General features: G+C 41.9%; 1 protein-coding gene across 6 annotated transcripts in view; it reads right to left on the bottom strand.

The window, feature by feature from the left end:
- Nucleotides 1-26207, bottom strand: part of PCDH7 (protocadherin 7) — a 400111-nt gene that overhangs the window by 131194 nt on the left and 242710 nt on the right. Inside the window, exon 7 of one of the 6 annotated variants that reach the window (XM_044418138.1) lies at nucleotides 25633-25653. The exons of the other annotated variants lie outside the window; for them this stretch is intronic. Coding sequence (XP_044274073.1) covers nucleotides 25633-25653 — 21 coding nt within the window. The remainder of the gene's footprint in view (nucleotides 1-25632; nucleotides 25654-26207) is intronic. 6 annotated transcript variants of the gene reach the window in all.

Here is a 26207-nt window from a genome sequence, read left to right as displayed (position 1 = left end):
TGGGATTTAATCATTGTTCTGCAAGATACACTACACATTGAACTTATTATGTATGAAATAGCACAGATATGATACTTTTTTCATTTAGGGATGCCCTTTCCTGAGGAAACAGTATTCACAGGACTCGGGTGGGTTATCTGAAAAGCCAATGAGGCATGGCATATAGTGTGTGGAACTAGGGCCTCAATTCCATGCATAGCTATTAAATGGACTGAGTTACCTTGGCTCGGCCACTAACCCCCAGTCTAATCTCATAGGTTTGTACTTTGCTTTAAGGATAAAATGGGGTAATCCTCACATGAGCCAGCCTGAGCTGTTGAAAGGAAGAAGAGGTGCAGCCAAGAAAAGGAGCTATTTAGGTCCAAGAGAGTTACGATATACCAAAGGAATGCAATGTATCCCTATGAACATGTTATGCAATAATGCAGTTGCCCTCCTCTTGAATGCATGCCTTAATGTGGCACGGGGGTTTGAAAATATCAGAGAAGCTAAGATCAATGCTGCCAAGAAGCCAGGCTTGCTCTCTAGGGCAACTGATATGTAGGGTCACCCAAGGCACCCAAATGGCCAAATGGGACTGAGATGCCTCTAATGGTGATGGCAGCTGACTCAACAGCATGTAACAACAGCCATAACAATTCTTGACTTGTTTTTACATAAGTTCTAGTGTGTATGAAAAATGAAGTATTCCAATATGGCAGGGCAGATTCCATCCCCTGGAATGGACTCTACTGCTTTCCCATTGATAAAAGAATCCATGTACTATAGATGATATTGAAATGGATATTGTAGTGAATATTCCCTCTATAGCATTCAGGCAGGTAGCTTGTATGCCTGGTTAATATCACTGAGAGTCACATCAAACATTATGTTAAACACATGGTGAAAATGAGAGTTGAACATGAGCAGCCAGGAAGGAGCTCAGTCCAGCTTAAACTTTCGACCTAGTTCATATTGTAACCCACTGCAGAGAGCCCAGATATGGGCTATTGTAGCGGCATATAAATTCATTAAATAAATAATAGTTGGGACCCTTTGAAAGCTTCTGACTCAAGTTCTCTCTCCACCATTAGCAATCCCAGAGATGGTGTTCATTGTGACCACTTCTTTCTCTTTCCCACTTCCAGAGTGCTTCCTTTTAATGCCCAGATGGGGCATCCAACACAGAGGCCATATGTTGTGCAATTCCCGAGCCTTTGACTGACTGCAACTCGGAGACAAATGTCAGATCTGGACTGAGCACAGTTGACAGAAAGCATGAAAAGGCTTGGGAAGTGAACCTCCAAACTGTGGACACAAGAGAATTGTGAAAAGTGGGGAATTCCATAAAACACTTTCAGTAAACTCTGAATGAAAATGGTCAGAGGCATGTCTAATTCATGCAAGCTGCATTTCTCACGAGATCACATGTTATGGTTCTTAAATATGAGGCATGAGCTGTCTAACTAGGGTGGACCATACATACTGAAAATGGATCAGCCAAATTAGCTGAGGCTCTCTCTTTTGTTCTCAGGGTGCTCCAGTTACCAACAGTGAAAAATGACCTGTAGGAACATATCTCATCCGATTTCCCCTAAACTCCCATGCCTGAAGAAGAACCTCAGCTTGCAGTAGCATTAAATTACTGGGTGGTTCAGAACAAAATAATTGTTCTGATACGTGATCAAGCTGTACTTAATTATAATTTTTGAAACAAGCAAGTATCTTCTCCTGCTAACTACTGGAAGGCATGCATGCTGACAGCAACTGTGCTAAAGGGTCCAACCTCTCCCTGTTCTGGGTTTCCCAGGTCTGGGTTGGATAAGGGAGAAATTAATCTAGTTTGCATATGTAACTAATGCTGCACTTTGAAATGGCAAGGTAAAACATGGTTATGCTTTGATTTGCAACAAAGTTACCCAATCAAACCTGGCAAACAAATGTGCATGTATTGGGGAGAAATTGCACAGAACATGTATATATTCATTAAAATAATGTTGAGAAATATGTTAAAACTGATTACAAAGCATGTACATATTAGATAAAATCATGTACAAAATGCATGCATTAAGAGAAATGCACAAAATATGCATGTACTTTCATGCATACTTTTGAAAAAAAAAGCTCAAAGTTTGGGACAAACTGAATTCAAGACTGGGAAAATGAGAAACTGAGAAAAACTGTAAATGAGTTTCATCTAAGTGGGCCATTTCTGTGTGCATATCTGTGTCCCGTGTACATATTTGTGTATGCTCAGTTTTGAAGTACATGTAGCTATATTTACATCTGTTTACCCTCTGCTACACTTGCCTTTCCATTTCTTACCTCCCTCCAAAGCATTCCCTATTGCCTCTACTTTTTATTTAAATTTCTTAACAAAGCACTACAATTGCTGCGCCCCTACCTGGAGTACGACTGCCTGGCGACGGTGACACACGCGCTGGTGACTTCCCGCCTAGACTTCTGTAACGCGCTTTACGTGGGGCTTCCCCTGAAGACGGTCCGAACACTTCAATTGGTGCAAAATAGAGCTGCCAGGTTGCTGACGGGGATGGGGCGTTATGCTCACATGACTCCAGTCCTCCGTCAGCTTCACTGGCTTCCCATTGAAGCCCGGGCCCAATTCAAGGTGTTGATTGTGACCTATAAAGCCCTAAACGGCTTGGGTCCTGGCTACCTGAACGAGCGCTTACATCCGTATATGCCTGACCGCCCTTTGAGATCTGCGGGAGAGTCCCTTCTCCGGGAACCCTCCATGAAAGAAATTAGGAGAGTAAGTACTCGGAGGAGGGCTTTCTCTGCGGTGGCACCCAACCTATGGAATTCACTCCCCAAAGAGGTCCGCCTGGCACCATCGTTACTGGTTTTTCGGCGCCAGGTAAAGACCTTTTTATTTAAACATCATTTTAATTGTTAAAACATATGATCTGGCCAGGGCAACTTCTTCTTCCTTCTCTTTCTCCTCCTATATTTTTATTTACTTATTTTATACTGATAATTTTATATTTGTAACTCAGTGTATTTTTTGTATTTTTGTATTTAATGGTAATTTATTATGTGCTATTGTATTTCAATGTATTTTATTGTGTTGTAAGCCGCCCCGAGGTTTCGGCAAGGGGCGGCATAGAAATGTAATAATAATAATAATAATAATAATAATAATAATAATAATAATAATTGTCCTATATATTTATATTTCCTACCACAGTCTTATATTTTCAGTGAGTCAAAGTTTTCTAAAGTTGATCCATCAACATAAAGTGATATTCTGTGCCACACATAAGCTTTGTAGCTGAATAAATGATTTTTATGCTGGTATCTGTTGAATGCTTCTTTAGAGATTTTAATCCCCTTCCCCCTCCCCTACTTCATTTCCTTGCTTCCTTCCAGCTTTCCAGTAAAGCACTGAAGGATATTAGAGCATCTTTTCAAGGTGACCTGCAATTTCTGTTCTTTAAGTTGTGACTGCATTTTTTTTTCAAATGCTGCCTGAAAATGCTGAAGGTTTTGCTTTAAGCTGCTGAAATGTGAGGAATGTAATCTGTTCTCCCTCTTTGGATGTGCCGGGACATCTCTCGGAGGAACCCCAGGGTCCACATTATGAATGTAGAAGACTAGAAACCCCTTCACTCAAAGTACTTGAACTCATATTGAAACATCTTGTTCCATTCCTGTTTAGCTACATTGCAGCAACATGTGCTCTTTCAAATGAACTGTAACCTGTGCAGTCTTGTGCCTATGCAAATGATGTTATTTGCATGATTTATTCCAAAAGCAAAATCTGGATTTCTCCTGCACATCATTTATTGTATACTGTGGGGTAGGATGGTTCACAAGATGAGGTCTGGTGGGCACCCTCAGGTGCTGGCGTTTTCATAAATAGATTTTGAATCTTCCAGAATTGATAAACCTTCCAATATTTGTTGATGGGTCTAACCAGAAGGAAGGAAGGAAGGAAGGAAGGAAGGAAGGAAGGAAGGAAGGAAGGAAGGATCTTGCCATCTATCAACTGAAGGCAGTTTGCATTCATTAAAACAGAAATGGTGCTGTATTCATTAGCATGTACCCCAACAGTGATAAATACATCCTGCACGAACAGTGCAACAGGACTGTCTGATAAATGGAAGGAGCTTTGGAGGAATATGGTTCTCTTGCACTCATTGGACTTCAACCTTCACATGGCCCTTGTCAAGAAGCAAGCTGAGCTGAGATAAAATCCACAAATACTTGGGAGTACAAGCAGACCTGTTATTTGATCAAAGTATCCTGATTATGCAATTCATTGTGCAAACTCCTCAATCCCTGCAAGTCACATTAGCAGAAGCAGAACTCTGCTTGCATAATAGGCACACAGGCAGTGGGTGGCTTGTGCACAAGCCAGCCTTGTGGACTTGCTTGGATTCACTTCCTGCTGTATCCCCACACAAACTGTCAGTGCAAGGCAGAAAGAAAGTGGGCTGAAGTCTAGGGAGCCATGCCAAGGAAAAATGATAGCTTTCCATCCTCAAACCAGATTCCTCACACATTGCTAGAACTACCAAGAAGATCATGGTCCAAGGGTACATCCAGTCTAGCAGTTTGTACAAACAATGGCACAGGAGCTGTTCATGGGTCCCTCAAACAAGACAGGATTACAACAGTACCCCCCTCCCAACACATTTATCAGCAACTGGTGTTCACATGCATACTGACTCTGAGACTATGGTCATAAAAGCTGTAGCCAGTGAAAGCCACTGTCATGAGGTTCAGTTCTCCTCCCAAGTAAACATGCTAGACCCAACTTTCTTTCCACAAGACTTTGTCATTGTACATCTCTGTGTTCACCCACAGTGAGTCTTCTCTAACACCCTGCAGTTCCTAGCCTCTTTATAACCCTTTCGCCTGCACATCTCAGCAGGTGGGGCACTGTGAATCCTAGCCCTCCTGCATTCTTCCTGTTTCTCCATTAGCTGCATTTGCCACCTATGCTGTCTCCTAGCAGCCGGCATGGCTTCTTCAGGAGGAGATACCTCTGTGTCAGACAAGCTGCTCAACACCTGCTGTGAGACCTGCTCAGTCCCCAACTCCACCTCCTGGTATTGGTAGACCGAGGTTCTCATCAGCCCACTGCCAATTCCACCCATATTGTGTTGCCTCTCCCATTCCCATATGCTGGTTGGCCATCACCCTCATCAGCCCAGACTAGCAACTCTTCCTGCTGTTCCCCAGACATTCCCTGACCAAGATCAGATACCTGAGATTCCACAACAATTTTGTTTTCACTGTTTGAGCTTGAATAACCACCAAAGCGATAGCCTGCTCACATGCGTCCTGCGCCCTTGCCCCTGTGGCCATGCGTAACAGCCTGCACTTCTATGAATTTGTCCAATCCTCTTTTAAAGCCATCTAGATTGGTGGCCATCACCACTTTCTGTGGCAATTAATTCCATAGTTGGGAGGTATTTCCTTTTATCTGTCCTGAATCTCCTGACAATCAGCTTCAAGGAATGACTCGGGTTCTAGTATTACAAGAGAGCAGGGGAAAGTTTCCTTCTCCACTTTTTCCACACCATTCATTCATTTCTCCACAATTCTTCAGATATGTACATTCAAACAGACTCGACAATTCTGTCCCTGCCGTCATCTTCAAGCAGCTGGAGGTTCTGCACGAACTGTGAGGTGACTCACTGTTCTGAAGAAGTAAACTTTTTTTTCAGGCTTCATGGAACACACTCTCATATTTACACTGCAGTTGCTATGTCAGTGGGGGGGGGGGGTGTCTCCCCTCTGTACCATATTTAGCTCAACAGTTAATCTATCCCAACCAGAAAAGCCATGATTTCATAAAACCATGAATCCAGCTGGACCTAAGCTCTGAAAGAAAATATAACTTGTGGCTTAATCCTATGCAGTTTTACACAGAAGGAGATCTACTGGGTTCAGTGGCAAGTGTATATCACATGCTATATATCAAAGATATATATGGTATCTCTGAAAATTAGTCTGCACAGATGTAGCACATGTCGGATGACTAGGATTTTATGATGCCATTTTTGTGTGTGTCATCTGCCAGAACAACAAATTCTTCAATCCCTTCAAACTGGGATTCCTATCACTCTGCAGGGAAACAAACAAGAATATATTTCTGCCTAGCTCTCATTGATCAATGACATACGGGATTTAAAGCCCGTCCATCGCTGCCAATGGTGGTAGCTGATGGAATACTGCTAGCACAGTCCTTGGAGCAAGGGCGTTGCCTAGTGCAAGACTCACTCAGGACAAAAAGTTATGGAAGCTATGCACTTTTAACTCCGTCTTTTAACTCCGTCAGTTTTAATGAGATTGTCATATGCTGACATTATTTTCCTCTTCTGACGCCAAGAGGTAGTCAAGTGAGAGGAGATAATTCAGAAGTATTCCAAAATTAATTCATTGGACACTGCTCAAGGAAAAGATCCACATGCGTGTAAAATGAACTCCAGGTTTACACATGTCCCTCACCTGGGACTGACTAACTCACTTACTTAGGTATGAACATTGTTCATTGCCCTAACATTTGAAATGCACATTCTGCAAGACACACTGAATTACCAAAGAAATCTGAAAACAGGGCATCCATATTGTTCTGCCTCAGAACTACTATTTCTTCATGTACTTTCAGACCTCCCAGAAAGCTGAAAATTTGTATAAGAAAACCTGGAGGCAAGTCATGTACCTGAAACCATTAATCTAGAACTCCATCTAGAAAGCTGAAACTTGCTGCCCACATAGTTAGAGGGCAGATCTAGATGGGTTGCTAAACATATCATTAGAAATGGCATTAAGTTATCAACAGCAATGATGAAAATACAGTGTTTTCATTCCATTAAATTTTCACTGGGACCATAGCAAACAGAAAGGGATGTTTAAACCTTGCCCTACTGGCTGCTATTTGCCCTAGGGTGGGTGGGGGGGGGCAAACTTCCACTGAATTTTCGTTAGGGCTAACAGGAGCAGAGGAAATGGCACAGATTCATTGGATCACAGCAAGGGAGAAAAGGGCTAAACCTCCTTGCTGTGCCCTGTGGCCACAGTGGAAACTTTATGTCAATATTTAAAACAAAACCCAGCCAACCAGCTAAGCAACTGACCAAGCAAGAGGCAAGATCTGAGCAGCTTTCTAATGATGTCTTTAGGATCACCTCCAGATTGGCCCAAAGAGACTTTGCTTATTTGGAATGGTGTACTCCAAAAATACTATCTCATGCTACTTCCACATCACCTACAAAGTCATAACTTGGTACTTTAAACAAAGCAAGGCATGGAATGATACAGTAAGCTATGGCAACTCCGTTGCTCTTTCATATGGACTTCTTATAGCAGCAAAGAAATGTGCACCATGAAAAAGTAAAGGCATATTTTTCCCACGAGGAAAACAGCTCTGAATGTATTATATAAACATGCACAGACATGTGCAAATACACACACAGGTGCAGGGCTTGGGTATTTTTCCTCCCCTGGGGAAAACAGTGATAGACAAAGCCTGTTTTATTTCATACATTGCTCATAGATTCATCAGCAGATTGGAAGTATGTTCGAACAGACAGCATGTCAGTCCGATTACATGCTTTTTCCAGTTGTTCACACAAATTGGTTTATTTTGAGTCTCATTTTAATAACAACGAAGCCCAAGGTCTGCATGCATTTGCACAAGCAATTAGCCACAGTAGCACATATGTACTGGGGGTTATTAATGTGACCAACAGCTAACTAACATAACTAAAATTGTTCCATATTTAACCTTTTCCTCAGCAGTTTCCAATCTTTTACCCAGTCAATGAGCAAGGCAGACAAGTCCAAGGAAAGAAGGAAAACAAAGAAAATAGAACTACTGCCGAATAATGCCAAAAGCGTGCCTGGAGCAAACCAGAGATCTCCAGTACTACAGATGGGCAGATCCCCAAATGTGGGTCTCCCTGCTGTTCTTGGCTTGCCACGACCAGGTTTGTTACATCCCAATTCCATGCAAGGGTGCACTTTTACTGCCAGACAAAAATCTGTAATTATTTATGTGTTTATTTTCCAATGTCCACATTTTTGTACACTGACTCAAAACGTTAGTGCACATTTTTGAAATGTACACAATGGACCTTTGTATATTTCCATGCATGCATGTTGTTGATTTTTTTTTTTTAGGAAAAGAACAAACATTACTATAGAATGCCAACTGAATATCAACAAGCATCTCAACATTGTTTGTCAAATGACTCAAGAGAGGTATGAACATTTTTGTTGCGACAACTAAGGGTACGTAGAATTTACTTATCACGTATGCAGCCAGGTTATCTACCAAGGAGTTGGGGAAACATGCATGTTTTGCCTTTTCACCCATATAATAATACTGTGAGGCAGCTTAGGGCACTAACTTGTTCATGTCATCCACTGGGGTTGATGGCTAAGCAAGGATTTGAATCCATGTCTACCAGTCCAAGTCTCATACATCATTGCTTTTTAATAGTGAAAAACATAATCTGAACAATTCAGATGTACATTTGCAATGGTGTAGTCACCATTGGCAGATGGTTACAAAAGGTCTACATCTCAGATCAGTGATTATAGAGGCAATGAAGTCAGGGTGGCAAACCATTCTTTGGTGCAGTGGTTATTGGACCGGGACTCTGGACACCTGGGTACCACTCCAGTTTAGGCTTATCGGGTAACTTGGGCCAGCCACTGACATTCAGTCCAAGGAATGTCACAGCATTGTTCTAAGGATAAAATGAAGATGACGAGGATCTTATATATCAGCTTGGGTTTCTTCAAAGAAAGGAAACAGGGTATAAATATTATAAATTAATAAGATTTAATTCTGAATCCTCTCTAGTATTCAGAGAATTGTGGTCAAGGTTCGAAGCCCTTTCAAGTACAAAGGTAACTGTCACTGAAAACCTCTTCCTGGGTTTGCTACTGGTAGATGACTTGCGGAAGCACATGCAGTTGATGATCTTTCCTCCTACAAAGAGCGTAAACTTAGAATGGGGAACTCACCTGTGACTCACCTGTCACACCAAAATTTAGTCCAAATTAGATAACTGCATATTCTTGAAAGTAGTCTCGGGCTGCTTTCAATCCTGACAGTTCCAAAATTTGCATCACTCACTATGATAGTCTTTTAAAAAGTATCCATTGGAAGGGGTTCCTTCCATGTCCCTTTATCTTCTGCCCCTTACAAAGCCATCCACACATAGTTGTGCTATCTGTCACCCATTCATCACATGCTAGGTGTACCATCTAGCATCAGAAGTTGTATTCTCAGCATCCACATTTCCAGGAAACTTCTACAGAATATAGACCAGGTTTCTAGGCTGACCCATAGTTATGGGGCTCTTGTTTGCCAACTCTGATGATCAAAACAGGCACCATTTCTCCCTCATCTTTACTCTAGAGTGGACACAGTGCTCCTGATCTAAATTGGGGCCCTCATGTGGGGTACAGGGGACTGGCTTAAATGCTCTATGGGCCCAGAACTGCACCTGTAATCTCTATTGTTTTATGAATCAAGTAATGTCTATGATGGCCCTTAGTATGTGCCAGACACATTCATAACAAGGGATGGATCTGGTAATTGAGTTAATCCTGTGTTAGGAAGGACAGCAGGGGAATGAGCCAAGCCCAACAACCCGGATAAGGCCATGAGCCCCACGAAAGAGCAACTGGTGTAGTTGTCCCAGACCTCAGCATACCTCAAGCAGAGAGAAAGTACATTACCGAAAAGTGCCTGCAGAACAAACAGCTTGTTCACAGCTGCTAGGTCTTCTGTCGAGTTAGATTTCTTGCTTGCACCCGCCACAGGCCATCAGCACAAAGGCAACAGCATAAATCAATAATGAGAAAAAGAACAATACAAATTGCACGCCAAGCCACACTGCAACATTGCAAAATATCAAATACACTCATAGATACACAAATTAGGCTGAGAGGCTTTTAAATGCCACAAAAATCTGGAATAAATATATTAGCCATGTTCTCTCCCCAGGAAGCTGCAGAACTGATGTTTGGTTATAAGAACAGGGTCAACATAAGCACATGTCATGTTCCACATGCTTTACAAGGCATGGCTTGACATAGAGATGACAAATGCATGTATGGAACGCAGCATGGACACTCTTGCAAAGGAAATGCAAGCATGTGCTGCATCTGAAAAATCAGAGCTGCATGCAGATGGGCTCTTGGAATTCTCTATCCTTTTGGGGTACAGAGAAATGATCTGGTGATAGGATGTATCCTCTCCCCCACACACCTTTTGTCTCCCCAGTGATCCAAGCATCATTCTGTGATAGGGAGGGAATGCAACAAATAGAATGGTGAAGCAAATAGGAAGAAAATTCTACCAAGTTGTTGTTTAAGTGGAGTTCCTTAGAGAAAAAAACAAAACAAAACATGTTGGCTCACTTCTTGTCATTCTTAAGGTTTCAGGATCTACTGAATGATGATTGTGGGTACATCTTATCTCTAATGAGGGTGCTGACTGGAAACCCCTAATGGGAGTGTGGACAGCCATGTTGCATGCAGCTCCAAGTAAGAGGTGAAGATCATTCTCTACCAGAATCTGCCCTCCAATGCCCTGAAAGTTGATGTTTCCAATGCAAGGGACTTCCATTTCCTTCTCTCCTTCCAAAGACTTTTGGAACTACAGAGAGACGTGTATTTTGAATTCTTTCGGTGATGTTTTTGACCTTACATACTCATTGTGAGATGGCTGAGAGTGTTCTCTGTGCTACTTTCTATAACATATCTTTCAATTGTTGTACTGTATCCCAGATACTTTCTGATCTGAGAAAGCCCTGTAGACAGAATTACCTTCCCTTGGGCTGTAACTGAAGTGTAGCAAGTTGAGGAGGCTACAAACTGCTGGCAACTTTATTGTATGATAAGAGACAGGACATATGAGCTTCACTGACATTGCTCAATGTATGATCAGCGCAAGAATCCTGAACCCAAGCCATATGAATTTCTCAGAAATTTTCTCTCCTTTGAATTTCTTTTTGAAAGCAATCTTTTTTTCTACAACTTGAATGCCAATGGTTGAAAAACATGTGGAAGAAATATTCAGCACAGCCCTACAGTTGTTGCTGTATAAAATAGCTCTCAAATGCACTCTTTGAAAAAGAAAACTGTCGAACAGCTTCAAAATCATACATTAATTTTTAACAGAAGACTGTTTCAACACCTGAGGTACAGCTTGAAATGGACTTCATTTCCTTCCCCCAGTGAATCGAAGAGTTACCTTCAGGATTACCCATTTTGCAGCTTCCTTGCTGTGCATTGCTGACTGCTTCTTATAGTCTGCTTGGCTATCTCTCAAATGCCATTGCTCAGAAAAGGACAGGCCACCTCTAAGAGATGGTTTCATTACTCGGTCTAGTACATTTCCTACTCATCCTCTATTTATGAATTCAACAGCTTTTGCTCAATCCAAACCGGGTCTGCAAGGTGCAATTAGTTGACTTGTGCCATCCATAATTTAACATACTACAACTACAGGCACTGCAAGGGAGCAGGGGGAACGAAGCCCCCTCTCAGTTTTAGCCTACAAATAGTTAACCCTTGCTTGCCCAGTCTGCCACAGACCCAACACATAGGAAACCTGCTGTGCAAAACAAATCTTCCCTCATGACTTCAAACCCTGAATGGGCAGGGGTGGATCAGCAATGCCTGTTCTACTGGTTGCAAGGGGCACTTCATATGTACCACATATACCCAGAATCACAGACTGGGAATTCAAATGTGAAGCCATATTGTATGAGAAAAAAGCAAATGCATGCTTTGCTTCGCTTCGCTTTTTACACGAGCTCTGATATTGAATGCAGTCGTAGTGCCACCAAATTCAACATCAACATCAACAGCAATTCCACAGAAAAATGGAAGGAGTTTGGTTTGGTTTGGTTTTTGGATGAAACATCAAGGGAATTTTGAAAGTATCTGGGAAAGTCTGACAAAATGTCTTCAACATGGGACAGGTCTGCTTGTTTGTTTTTCTTTTTGCTTTACAGACGTGTGCACTACTTCCCAGTCAACTACCTAAGTGGTTAATATTATGGATGAGTGAGGAAGCCATCCAGGGTTTGGAAGCTGATGTTTGCCCTGAGCTCAACTCCCCAGACTCTGGTCCACTTTGTGGAGGCACAGAGCCTGAATTCCTGGCAAGCATTCATGGGGTACTCAGAAGGAATCGAACCCCATGCACCAGCAACGGCCCGTCAGATGGCAACCACTCCTTGGCCAAAGAAGGTTGGTTGCAGAGTCCTTGATCGTGAGGCGGCTGCCAGGGAAGCAGCCCCATGGACTGGTAGCAGTGCCCACTCATATGTCAGAGCGGCGGTTCAAACGGTGGTTGCTCCTCACCCCAAAGAAGGCTGGTCATGGGCTGCCTACCAGAAAAGCAGCTTCTGCCCCGATCACTGCACAAGCATGTCTCTCTTCTGTGCCAACTACAGTTGCCTTTTGGGCTGTTCCTGCTGACATGGAAGAAGGCTGTTGGTTACATAACCAGAGCTTGGTGAGAGCTTGTGGACTTCATCTTGGCTTGGATCTCTTTGGAAGACTTGGCTGAGCATAAAAGGAAGTCCATGAATGATTGGAGGGATGCATTCCAACAGGGTGCATCCCATTTCTAGTTAATTTAATAATAGAAACCATGACAATAGGACAATAAATATACAACAAAACAAAAACTGGTCAGGCACAAACTTAGTTTTAATCTACTGATGATCTGTTGCTGCAATAGTAACCCTGCTCAGTATGATAGGTACCAGGACATTTCAAGACTAACACTGTACCTGCAGCCTGCATGAAGGGGTGGATCTTAAGCAGACACTGAACAATCAATACTGAACATCTTTTTGGATTATGTTTGGACATTGCTACTTGGACAAAGCAACTGAGGAATTTTGGAGTAAGAGTTTCAATCAAACTAGCAAGATTACTCAGGTGTGGCATCTAAAACTTCCTGCAATCCAGAGTCCTGAAGACAGTATTGGCCTACAAGACTATGTGGCTAGCTGAAAAGATGCTCCATAGCACAGAGCATTCTCTAACAATCCCAGGAGGCTGTGAATGTCTGCCAGCGGAAAAGCTCTTCAGTTCTCCTTGCCATAAAGGGAACCGACATAACTGCCATCTTGCAACAGCTTTTTGCCTTCAAGGCTCAACTGAGAGCCCCAAAGAATATTCCACTCAAAGCTCCACAAGACAATCACCACCAGCAGCTAAATTCTTACCACCCAATGACTGTTGGAGGCACTAAGGCTCAAGAGAAATCACTGCAAGAGATGGAATCATTTTTATTTTCTATTTTTATGTGGTTGTTCAATCCGCTTTGGGTGCACTGCCTCAGTGCTCCAGATAGGAAGATTTACTACTACTGCAGCAGATGCGAAATCCTTGCCCTGCTAACTAGGAATAGTCTTTTTTTGGTTTGAAATGCAAGTCAAGTCGCTGCTGCTCCCCTTCTGGAAAGCTGGCTCCCCGGGGAGAGGAAGGAACCTAAAGGAATGTTATGGTGTTTACGCTTTGCAGACACAGGTGTTCAGATTGCTGTCACCACAGGGCAAACTCCCCCAGTGGCGAAGTCTGCCAAAGACTTAGACCCTATATATAATTTATCAAAAGGAGGAGAAAAAAAGGAAGAAAAAGAAAAAGATTCATGGGAGAGGGGGAGAGAGAGAAAGAGTTGATGGTAAAATAGCAAATGCAAAATCCAGCCCAGTTTGGTTTTACAGAGCCTAATTTTATTCACACTAGCTAGAAATTCTGCTTCTTCTGTGTGCAGCTTCTTCAGAGCTCAATGTCATCCCCCATGCAAACAAAAATGCTGTATTGCACTAACAAATTCAAGTGTTTATCCCCTCCACAGAGGATAAATGCAGGAGCCTTTTGTGCCTCTGTGAGACATGAAAATTACTGTTTCAATATAGACAAATCCACTTTGGATTTAAGAAGCAGAGCTTTAGCACTACGAGGAGCACAGCATAGATCCACCTAGCAGTCCAGAGGGGCAAATGCTGAAAAAGGCGACATTTGTGCTTGTTTCAATTATACATGGATGGAATGCTAAATACCCACTCATCTCACAAGCTTGGGCTTGATGTTCCAGTTAGTGGTACTGCCAGACCTCCTATCTAGGAAGCTGGAAAATGCTGTGTTGCCGTCTAAGTCCAGAATTGCCTGGGCTTCTGGAGGCAAAGTTGCATTTCCCAATTTGGATCTTTCCACATCTGCAACTGGATGCCCATGGAAACAGCTTTTCACAATGCTGGGAGCTGTAGGTTTCTTTCCTTTCCACACATGCATGAAATTGCAGTCTAAATTGCAACTATACATTGGATTTAAGGGCACAAATAAGCACTAGGATCAGTATCAGTTAGCCCAAAGGCAAACAGAGCACTCTTGGAAGTCCCACCAAGCTTTCTTCTCTGCCATCCAGCTAGGAAAAAAAAACAGATTGCCTGCCTATTTTATTGGCTGCATGGCAACCTCCAAACTATTTCTCTTCTAGCCCCAGCCAAGCAGATGGGCATATGCCCAGCAGCTGGTAGACACTCTGCAACAACAGTCACTGGTACCCTTTTAAGCAAGCATCATGTCACTGTTATCAGTGCCTATTAAAAAAAAAAAAGATCTGACAAAGGCTGTGTCAAAACAGCTGGACCCTATTTAGTTTTAGCAGTGTTGGGAGAAAATGTTTGGGGAAAGGCTTAGCTGCTTGTTTGCAGAATGCAAAAGCTGGAAGATCTCGACAACTTTCAGGCACTGGATTATTTCCATATGGCTGCAGGCAGTGCGAAGAATGTGCCTTGATTAACTATTTGTGGGCACTTTTTCTTGGTGCCATTGCACACTGTTGTAGCAGGAAGATGGCCATTTGATTTTTCACCGTGCTTCTATGAACAATCTCATTCTTTCCCCGATTTCTGCAATAGTAGAAACCAAGGTGATGGAAAAGGGCTTGGCTTCCAATTTGTCTCTAGGGCTTCACATATGTGTTCCTAATTTCACCTGTTACTTTTACAATGCTGGTTCCAGCTCTCACTTTAGGTTCCCTAGTTGTCTTCTTTTGCTCCTTATTAATCAGACTCTTCTGCTGTTCCTGTCTGGCTGAAGTCCCAAATATTGATAGCAGGTTTTGAGACAGGATCAACCAGGGCAAATGGGAAATCAATCCAAAAGCCAAATATTATCCACATTTCCTCCCAAATTGCTTACAGCACTTTAAGTCCATAAATGGGTTCCAAAATGGCCTGGTGTAAAACTATTTTCAATGTGTTAATTCATGTATATGAGGATAAATCCTCAAAATCCTTCTTAAATGGTTGCATATTCAGTATTTCACAACATCCTCTGAAATACTTCCACTCTTCCAGGCAAGTTTGGTAAATGAATGACTCAAAAAATGTGCAGGTGACTCAGGGCTTTCTTCTCTTCTCTAAACTACCTGGTCTCACTGCCTCCAGACTGTGAGTTTCTTCCCCCAGGTCTGGAAGTTGACTGTACTCAGATTCAATATTTCCCTTGTCTGTGTTCTTAGTTCTTAAGCTGAATATTTTCACCATTAAGAGATGATGATACTAGCAAAACTTCAAGGTTACATATTTACTCCCAGAAAGCTTCTTCACATATGCTAATTGTTCTTTGTCAGGCTCACCCACTTTCTATAATTAAATGTCATTAAATACTTGTCTGGTTTAACCCAAAGTGGCCAAGGCTTTGAGGCTATATCACTGCTCCCTTTGAAGGTTAGCTTCAAATCACAAGTTCTCTCTTTTCCCAAAAATGGAGGGTTGGAACTATAATAAGGTAGGTAGCAAAGCAACCAACATAAGGAGTGCAAATTCTTTTAGTTATTTAACCCAAAGCATCCCAAAGGGACACAACAAGTAACAGGCTTTTAATTATCTTTCTTTGTATTGCCTGATCCCTTGCAAGCAAACCCAGGTGAATAAGGAACTTTAGAGTACAATCTTATGGGATCAGTGCTTGCAAGATGAGTTTTGATGTCTGAAACGTCCTTGCATACTAAATTCTGCTAGCAGCCTGGGAGTAATGGCAAAGGCTTTCTTAATGCCTCCATCCTTCCCTTGTGGGCCTCAAGAAGGACATGGAGCTTCTTGAGCAATTCATAGCAGGTGGGGGTGATATCCTCACTTGCATTTTCTTCTCTAAGGTCATAGCTTTGCCTACAACATGGGATCTGGATTGCTATGGACTCTTTAGATGTTGTCTTGTTCAGGAAGACCGACAAACTCATCCCTTAGAGAGTTTCTGGGTGGAGGGGAGATCCAAAATTGAAGAGCTGCCATTGAGAATACCTACATGCCACTGGGGAATTTGTTCGGCACATAGAGCATTCCCTGGTAATATTTAGGGTTAGTGATATGTGAAACACAAGAGTGGGAATGGTTTCCAAGTTACTTAGAGTTGTTGTTGCTAAATGCCATCAAGTTGTCCCCAACTTAAGGAGACCCTGTGAATGACTACTGTCCAAAATGTCCTGCCCTTCACAGCTCTGTTTAACTCTTATAAACTCAAGGCTGTGACTTCCTCTATGGAATCAATTCATCTTATATTTGATCTTCCTCTTTTTCAACTGACTCAAACCTTCCCTAGGATTATTGTCTTCTCCAGTAAGTTACTTAGAGTTACCAATTGTAATTTTTGACACATCTAAGAAAACATCTTGGGACATCCCTGAAAGAGTATAGAATTACTCTTCAGTTCAGCTTATAATTATTATATGCAGGAAAGTGAGGTTTTGAAGACTCCTTGGCATGTAATTACTACAATCTGTCAACTTGATAAATCTCAGCATATCTCTTTGCAAAAGTATCCCTCGTCCTATGAACTTATGTGTAAGTGGGAACTAGAAGCACACCAACTACCCCCATTCCTAACATTGTGCATGAAATTGAGCTCCTTCTCTGCCATCCAGGCATGCATCACAAATATGTGCAAGAAAGGGGCCTGATACAAGATTTCTGAATAAGTCTAAGATCATTTGCTCCATTCCTTCTCCAGCCTTGTTCATGGAATCCCCAGTGGTTGGACATGTTTTCCTTCCATGTGAAGTCTTCTTCATTAAAATAATGGTTCATAATAAACTCCTAGGATACCAAGGCTAGTATCCAATGGAGTTGCTGCACTTCTATGATTTATGTTGTGCCTGTGTGGCCTGGCAATTTAGTGCTTCGTGAAGAAGCCCTGAAACAAGGACAAACCCTTACTGGATTAACACAGCTCCATCACATGAGCTCTACTGAGCTGTGCTGATCCAGAAATGAGGGATTCTCCTTGTTGAAACTACTGCGCTATTGCTCTCTGCTTTCCTCAATTCCAGAGTACTGCTTTGCTCAATAGTAGAGTTGGGGAGCAAATGTCTGATGGATATTGCTTGGATTTGATTCTACTCTAGTTTATGAAATATCTTTGCTCATATGTTGCAATGAAGCAAATGTGTTGTTCCCCTTAGATTGTAGTTCAAATCAAGACAAGCTACTCGATTATCAGGCACATCTCCCACCATTTTCAGCCCACCAAGGAATCATACACTTCCCGGGTTTGCTGCCTTGACCAGGAATGCAAAAGAAAGGAAGGTTGCCAAGCCCCAAGTTGCACAGGATTGCCCTAAGCCACAACTCTGCTTCCAGTTCTGAATGTCTCCAGTGACGGTAGCATATTAGTCCCTCATGTCCAATTCAGGTTCATCATGTTGTCTGTTAAACTTTCTGTCCTTCAGTATGGAGAAACCTCTGCACATAGATGTGTTGACCAAAGAACACGAGCATGTCCACCATGAATCCTCTGAACATTGCAGAGCAATCGGAGGTGTGTTAAGGCACATCTCAAAACAAGTCCATAAGGTTCATACCATCTTGTGTGAACCAACAGAAGACTTCAGATCAGCTTGATTGTTTCCAGCTGGTCTTCCTTGTGAGGAGTCCCAAATAAGCTTTGAAGGATCCCAGGGTTTCCTAGAACGCAGCTGGAAAATCAAGGCACTGGGTCTCTTTTTATGCTCATTACTTTCTAAATAATGGCAATAGCTTCTTTTATATCAGCATGATAATCTTTATCACATGCTTACTTGGGATGGCTGCTTGCTTACTTCATTTGCCTCGGCTGAAGAGTATGAGAGGCTGTGAATGGCTTCATACCCACACTGGAAATCTGGATTCCCTGTAGCCATCTCAGTTACTTAATTTAATTTAAAACAGGCCACAAGAGTGCAGCTGCTACAGTGCTGATGTTCTTCAGTGATTATACCACAAGAAGATATGTAATAATGCATAGAACATTACCAATTGTGATGCAATGTATATGAGGTGTCTTAGCAGAAGATGTAAAGACGATGTGTCAGTCTTTAAACAATCTACCATGGACAATGTAGTTTTTCAGTACATGTCCGGATTGAGCTGCAACATGAGTAAAGCAAACACAAAGCAAAACTGAGTTTGCAAATGCATGTTGTCTTCCTGATGAAGCTGCAGCTGCAGCTGCAATCTGAAAGTTGAACCCAAATTGATTCAAAAGAACTATATTAGAATTTCACAAAGACGGACTTTCCGAAACATATGTGTTTCAGAGGCCTCACATGGGTAAATGAGTCAATGCATGGAGTCTTTGTTGCTGGCCTACCTTCAATTGCTAGACGAAACATCCATCTATGTTTCAATTAAAAATATATCCTTCATTAAAAGCTACTTGCCAGCTGGGGAACTATTCAGCTTCGTCTGAAATTAAATTTTTGAGACAAATACTAAGACACCATCTCAGATGAATGATCCTAAGACTTTGCGAAGAGCAAAAAGGATGTCTGATGTGACTAATGGTAACATTTCTTAGGGCCATTCTGCATATCACTATATCATTTGAGCATGTGACTTAATGACTATGTAAGCTGTTCAAGGGAACTGACACTATCTTAATATCACCATTATGAAAAGCATGTCTCCCAAAATTGCACTCTCAAATTAGACATTTCAATTGCATCAATGTGTCATTAACTCTTCTCCCTTGTTAGACTATAACTCTGAATGGTGGTGTGAAAATAATCACCATCTCAATGTGTTTTTAATTATCCTCATTAATTGATAGACAAATATTCATTAACATATTAATTTATGTTTTTGCCTTTAGAAGAAAAATATTTGGGCTTCAGTCCTTAAGGTGTTACGCTATATCTATTAGGAAATCAGAGTGGTGAAAACAAAATATAATGGAATCAGGAGGATCACAAAGAATAAACTGTAAATAATCCATCCATGAGTAACTATGTGTGAAGAATATTTCCTGCTTTGATTAAGTAGACAAAAAAGTCTACACTTAATTATGCATCCACAGGGTCTCAAATCTGATTGAGGTAAAGCTACAAGTGTGGCCAATGGACATGCAATTCGTGGTACCTTTGCAATCCATGGCATTAACATGAACACATCCCCGCAGTCACTTCTACTCCATAGTAAATATAGTAGCAAGGGAAAGAAATGAATAATACCAATTTGGGATCGGGAAGAGGTTATCTCTGCAACAAGACCAATTTGGGGCTGAGATGACTGAAATAAACAAACAGCAGCACTGCATTTTTTGCTATTAAAAGCAATTGTCTGGAAAGGACTTGGGCAGTAGTTTCTAGAAAACAACAGCCACATTGTACAGCTCAGCACTGCTTGCCAAATGCAGCAAGTGACTGGTTAATAATAACTCTCTGCTGCTTACAATGCTGAGGTTGCAACACAGCTCAGCAGCCATCCCTGATCTTATCTTGTTGAAATCCCAGTGGATATTGATATGCCAGCGAATTGTAGCCAGGACATATCAGCTGAATTTACCTCTCCGTTCCTGGTAGGGAGGAGTATACAGTTGGGGTTGTTTTCACTTTGCATCTTAGATGCTAAGGATGTTTTGTAAGCATGTGGCCCACCAAAGATTACAGCATCGAGAGAGCTAGGAACTTAAATGTTAACAAAACTGCCCTGTGCTTAACAAGTTTACCTGAAATCCAGCTCATTGAAATTACTGTTAAGTCATTGAGCTGGATCCAAAGAATGGGAAAAAAGTGGGAAAGAGTCATTGTCACTGTTCTTCAAATGCTTGTGCAAGAGTGTGTGCTTTCTGTAGCAGTTCTCATGCTTGCTTGGACAAGCCTAACCTGGATATGAAAAGAAGTTAACAATAAAGGTTGGTTGCCAGCAAAGGGCTCAGGCAGTGGTTGTCAGCCATTTCCCGATTTTAATGAAACTGGTGATCAGATCCATTTCCATCAGGCTTCAAGGCAGGTTTCAAACTCCCTTGGTTATCCTGTGAGATGACCTTTTCTAAGAAAGGGGTGGAGAAAGCTATTGATTTTCTTGGACCTCTCAACCATTTCTGGTACTATCAGTTATGGTATATTTCTGGATAGGTTATTGGAGATACTGCTAGTGGATTGTTTCTGGGAGGTTATGTTACAGGATGCCACAGGGCTATGTTTTATCTCCATGATGTTCAGCATCTACATGAAACCACTGGGAGAGGCTATTCACAGAGATGGACCGAGGTGGCACAAATATGCGGTTGATACCTAGCTCCATTTCTGCTTTCCATCCATGAATGAGGCAGTGGGATCAGCTTCATAGTTGCAGAGGATCTTGGGTCAAACTTTGCAATTGGAGGCACAGGTGGTTTGAGGAGCAGAGAACACCTTAAACTGATTTACCAGCTAGAAGCTGATCTGGATACAGATGGTGTTGGTATAGTTATCTTTTCTCAGGAACTTTATGTTTGGCTTGTTATTATCCATTAAATGTAGAGCTGCCTTTGAAAATGGTCTGGAAAATTTAGCTGGAAAAATTAGAGCAGTGAAACTGGTAACTGGCACAGTTTGATTATATTCTACCAGTGTTGTATGATTTGCACTGGGTGCCGGTCTATTTCCAGGTCCAATCCCAAGCACTGTGGGCCAGCTTACCTGGATGACCTTCCCTTTCCATCTATATCTGCTGCAAAGGCCATCTTCAAGGGGCCATCTCTGGATGTCTTTGCTGATGGATGACTGCTAAGGAAAGGACCTTTTCATTCCTATTATGGGTTGCCCTCCCACATAGCCCTATATGGTGGTCTTTTCAGTGCCAGGCCAAAAGTCTTTAATTTTCTCTAGTTTTTGTTTAAAAAGTGTTGGTGTGTTTTTAGATCTTTGCACTGTTGCTGTGTTTTACCAAGGTTTATTAATTTTTGAATTATTTTGTTTTAAACATTAAGAATATTATTATTATTATCTTTTACTGTGTAGTTATATTCTATATTTTTAAGCTCTGATTTATGAACCACCCAAAGAGCTTTAGCTTTTGGGCAGTATAGTGTCTACAATATATTCATATACTACTGCAAGTGAAAAAGCACATTTGGATCCAAATTATGATACTAAATTTGCCTTATGGACAGACTATTCTTCTATTCTGCTGAATGCCTAAGTTGCAAAATCTGCATTTGCAAGGGAGTATGAAGCTGTTTGGCACAATCTTTTATACTGCAGTGAAATATTTTACCAGACGTTCCCCATGTGCCATCATGTGTAATTTGTTTTCTACATATAAAAGGCTTGTTTTGTGTATGTGGAATATGATTGTCAGACAGTATTACTGGATTGTGACCATTTTATAACTGAGTAGTTAGTAAATTGCATCATTCCATTTAGACTCCTCTATCTTTTTAAGGGTGGAGGGGCATAAGCCCTCATTTGCAAACGTTTCACACTACAGAGTTCAAATGCCAGGCATAACATTGTTATTTCTAGCCAAACGTGGCTGTGATTTCACTGTTTCCCCATCTGCTTTTTTATTCAAAAATGGGACTATTCAGCATTTGAACAGGTGAAGTGATACCCCCTTAATAGTGTCTGCGACCTCTGCAATCTGCTTAACCAAACAGCCAGTATAGATCAAAATGTGAAATTATACCGGGCCACTGCTGCACCTGTCCAAGATCCAGTCTTGCTTTGCTATTTTTATTGTCTGCAACTGTGGGAAACAAGTCATGTGAGAGGAATAACAGGTCGCTCCTGTGTTACTGGGAAACAGCACTTCACTCAGCAAAGGAAGGTTGGTTTTGGCCAGCTCCTTGCACAGATGGCACAGATGAGCACGCTCCTACCAGTTTTCCAGGTTCTACCTTAGGCTACAGGTCTGACAGCATTTCAGAAACATGGCCATAGGCCACTATGGGCAATGCAGAACTTGCATATGGCACCATGAAAGATCTGGTCCGGAAGGGCAGAGTGCAGAAAGGAGCTGAGGCTTAGCAGGCACAGAGGGTGGGGTATTGGTGGACAGATTTAAAAGAAGAACTTAAAAAGCAAGTTGCGCAGGAGTGAGAATTTGAACAGTGACAATTGTTCATGAAGAAATTCCTCCTCCTCTTTTGAAGATAAAGAGGCCATGCTTGTTCTCTTCTAGAATCCCAAGAGAAGCAGTGCTGGATTGGGATACGTCACATTTGACTTGAGAACTTCCTAAGTAACTCCGGTTGTCCAGATAAGAGGCTACTTTGAGGATATGGTTCAGAACATGGACAAAACCTAAGCCCCCCCCCCCCCCCCCTTCAAGGCCCAGGAGCAAGGATACTGAGGTGGTCAGAAATAACAGCCTGTGTGTGAGCTCCTTCATCGGGGACATGCGTAATATATAAATGTTTGGTACTGCACTTAATTGGCACAGATGTTCCCATGACTGTTTCCCACCTTCTGTGCATAATGGCAGGAAGTCAGATGTATTCAGATAGTCCCATCCCATTTTGTTACACCTTGATTGTCCAGGCCTGTGAGTATACAATGCACTCCTCTCTAGTACCAGAAAAGCATGGAGAATATTAAACCTCCTTCTGAGCTAAGCTTTATTGGGAACCCAGGATAAGAAGGGAAGGTTGACTATAAGGATATCTAACAGTTATGAAAGCTGAAGAGAGACAGAAGACTAGAAAGAAAAAAAAAGGGGAAATGCCACAAACTGCACTGCACAGAAGAAAGGGCTTTAGAAACGTACATCAGCAGCCTTAATAGCTATGCAGACCCTGAAATCAAGTCACTAACAGAAATACTTGCTTCATTTAACAAGTATTGTGAGCTCAGAAGAAACCCTGTTTTTGAACAGTTTGATTCTGGCAACTTCCTTACAATGAGGTAGGCATAGACTATTTTTTTTCACAGCACTTAGGAAAAAGAAAATCCAAGCATTCTAAATGTGGAGTTTCCACAATCTAATGCTCACACATAAAGATGTCTTCAGTTTTTCAAACACCAAACTCAAAGAGAAGCTCTTTTTGAACCCCCATCAGAGGAGATGGAGAACTAGGATAAACCACATTTGTTCTAGCCTTTACCATCTGTACAGCAAAGACCCTCACCAGGGCCCAGGCAACAAAAATGACTACAAAAGGCAGTTCAACTCAAGAGACACAGTCCCAGAACTTATTGAAAAAGAAGAAAGACACCAGGGCAGTTTTCTTCAGCAGAAAGCTTAGTAGCCACAAAAGACATCCCTGCAGTAGAAGCAGTCATATCTATAGGCCAGGCAGTGCCCAGGTTTCAGAGCGACCTGCAAAAAGTATGCAAGCAAGAATCATTTTTCTAAAATGTGCAGGATACAACCTGAGCATTTGCATCTCTCCAAGGATACCAAGTATCAGCAAGCCAAGCTACTCAAGAATTCCAGAAGCCCAGTATAGCCCAGTCATCACAGCTGGCCTTCAAGGTGCTTCTAAGAATATCACATAATACTTGCAAAATAAAGCACAGGCAGGAATAAAAAAATGTGAAACTAGTTGCCTTTGGAGGGGCAGAAGTCAAACTGAGAAGTGTTGTCAGAGATCTTTGCAAGAATGGTCCCAAAAACTCCAGTTCCTGGCCAGATGGACCCTTGACCCAATAAGACATGTACATGGTGTAGCCCTGCATTCTCTAACTGAAACAGTGGACTTCTAAAAAAGTTTTTGAAGGTTTGGGGCACTCTCCAGGTATACATCATATTTATGTGAAGCACACAGGACCACCTGTGGTGCACAGCAGTAGCAAGATTCCATGTCTTATCATTACAATTTCAAAACCACTTAGCAAGTCATAACTAAACCAACAGCATGGGTCAACAGCAGGGTGATAACACGCACACAAAGAATGGATCACTCAGATTGTTCCTGGATCATAGGGAACTCAACAAAGCAGTCAACTGACAACACTTTTCAATCTGTATAGTGAAAAATGTGTCATGGAGCCCTGCTGGCAAAAAGGTGATTCACAATCTTGGATGAGAAGGATGGTTACTAGTAAGGATACCTACCGAGTAAGTGCAGAACTATGTATTTTTAACACCCCATGTGGGAGCACCAGGTTGCCAGTGTGGTGTAGTGGTTAAGAGCATGGGACTGGGACTCAGACGAACTGGGTTCTAGTCCCCGCTCGGCCATGGAGCCAACTGGGTGACTTTGGGCCAGTCACAGACTCTCAGCCCAACCTACCTCACAGGGCTGTTGTTGTGGGGATAAAATGGAGGAGGAGATGTAAGCTGCCTTGAGCCCTTTGTAGGAAAAAGGCAGGATATAAATTTAATAAATAAATAATTTCAGCAAAAAAATATGCATGGTTTGGGACATTCCTGATATCCACATTACTGTGGATGACATGATCCCTGCTGCACGTGGCAAAGAGGAGCATGAGAAGGTCCTCCAGCAAGTCCTTGGCAGGACAGAGAAAATGAAAACATTCTGGGGGGTTTTTTATAGACAGTAGAATAGCATGAAGCCAGATGACAGCAAGTTGGAAGCAATCAGTTGGCTACCATTCCCTGAAGAGAAAAAGGAATTCCAAGGAATTCTTTGCAAAATACAGTACTTGGTACACTACAATCCCAGTGAGTTCAGACTGATAACTTCCCTAAGAGGCGGCATAGAAATGTTTTAATAAATAAATAAATAAATAAATAAATAAATAAATAAATAAAATATTCTGTGTCAATGGGACCTGAATGCCAGTAAAGTTTTAATCAACTGCAACAAGTTATCACAATTTCATAACTCCTCAGTATTTTGACTCCATGGAGCAACTATAGGTTCAGTCTGATGCCCCTGAGGATAGTTTGGGAACATGCTTATTCAGGAAAGGAAGCCAGATTGCAAATACTTCTTGTACCTTATGGACAGGAAAACAACATTATGCACAAATACAAAATAATCTCTTGGCAATTGACTTCCTAATATTAAAATTCCATCAGGATGTATTTGATGTCCAAGTAAAGATCTAATCCAGTCACAAGTCACTGGCAAGTCACGGTACAGGGAAAGCTCTAGCAAAAGTACAAGAAATATGTACATTTGTTATTACATTTGTAGAAATATGGCATCCAGATAGAATATACAAACAACAAGGACACATTCATGTATGCTACATTCTTCAGAGTGACCAGGGTATCATGTCCACAGAACTTTCGACAGAGGTTGGGGTGACTTACAGCCTCTGCAACACAAACACCTGCTTCGTAGCAACATACTCACACTGCTGCAAGAACACACTTCACCAAAGTACTTGTCTTCAGAGTTGGAAGGCCCTACTCATCAGTGGCTGACCCAGCAAGAAAAAGTAGATCTGACTTACTCCATCCCTATTCCCCTGTCAGAGACAGAGTTAGAATCAAAACCAACCTGCTGCTGGAGACAAGCTAAGACTGTTACACGTACCACACCAAAAGTCTACAGATGCAAAGTGCACAGTCAGATCCTGAGGGATCATCTTATATGAATGTAGATATAGAACAGTAGGTCAACAATTGTCAGCCATGCTAGGAACACCCACCAACAGAGCCAGATTCCCAGTTTACCATGGCCCAACTTACCATGGCTCAAGGCAGCTGCTGACATTTTTGAGCTTCAGAGCCATTGCTAGATGATAACTGTGGGCTACTTTCAATAAGTTCTCCACTTGAACAAAAGAGCCAGTCTGAAGGCAACATTTGTGCACCATGGACTACCTCAGGAGATAATTTGTGACCCTGTGCCATCTTTCCAGCTAGACTAGAAAACTATCTACGAATGAGTGTGGGATCACCTTGCCATGCTTAGCCCAGGTTTCTCCCTCCAGGTAATATCAATCTCACCAGCAACAGTTTTACCATCTCGTGTATATATCAATGAAAAATGAGGCTTGGGAAGCTTCTGAATCAGACGTCCTTCTCCAGGCAGCAAGGTCTAGGGGGGGA

Source organism: Varanus komodoensis, unplaced genomic scaffold (genome assembly GCF_004798865.1).
Source record: "Varanus komodoensis strain SLA01 unplaced genomic scaffold, ASM479886v1 scaffold9, whole genome shotgun sequence".
Lineage (NCBI taxonomy): Eukaryota > Metazoa > Chordata > Lepidosauria > Squamata > Varanidae > Varanus > Varanus komodoensis.
The sequence above is the reverse complement of the archived record's forward strand: the minus strand, read 5'-3'. Positions and strand labels throughout refer to the sequence as shown.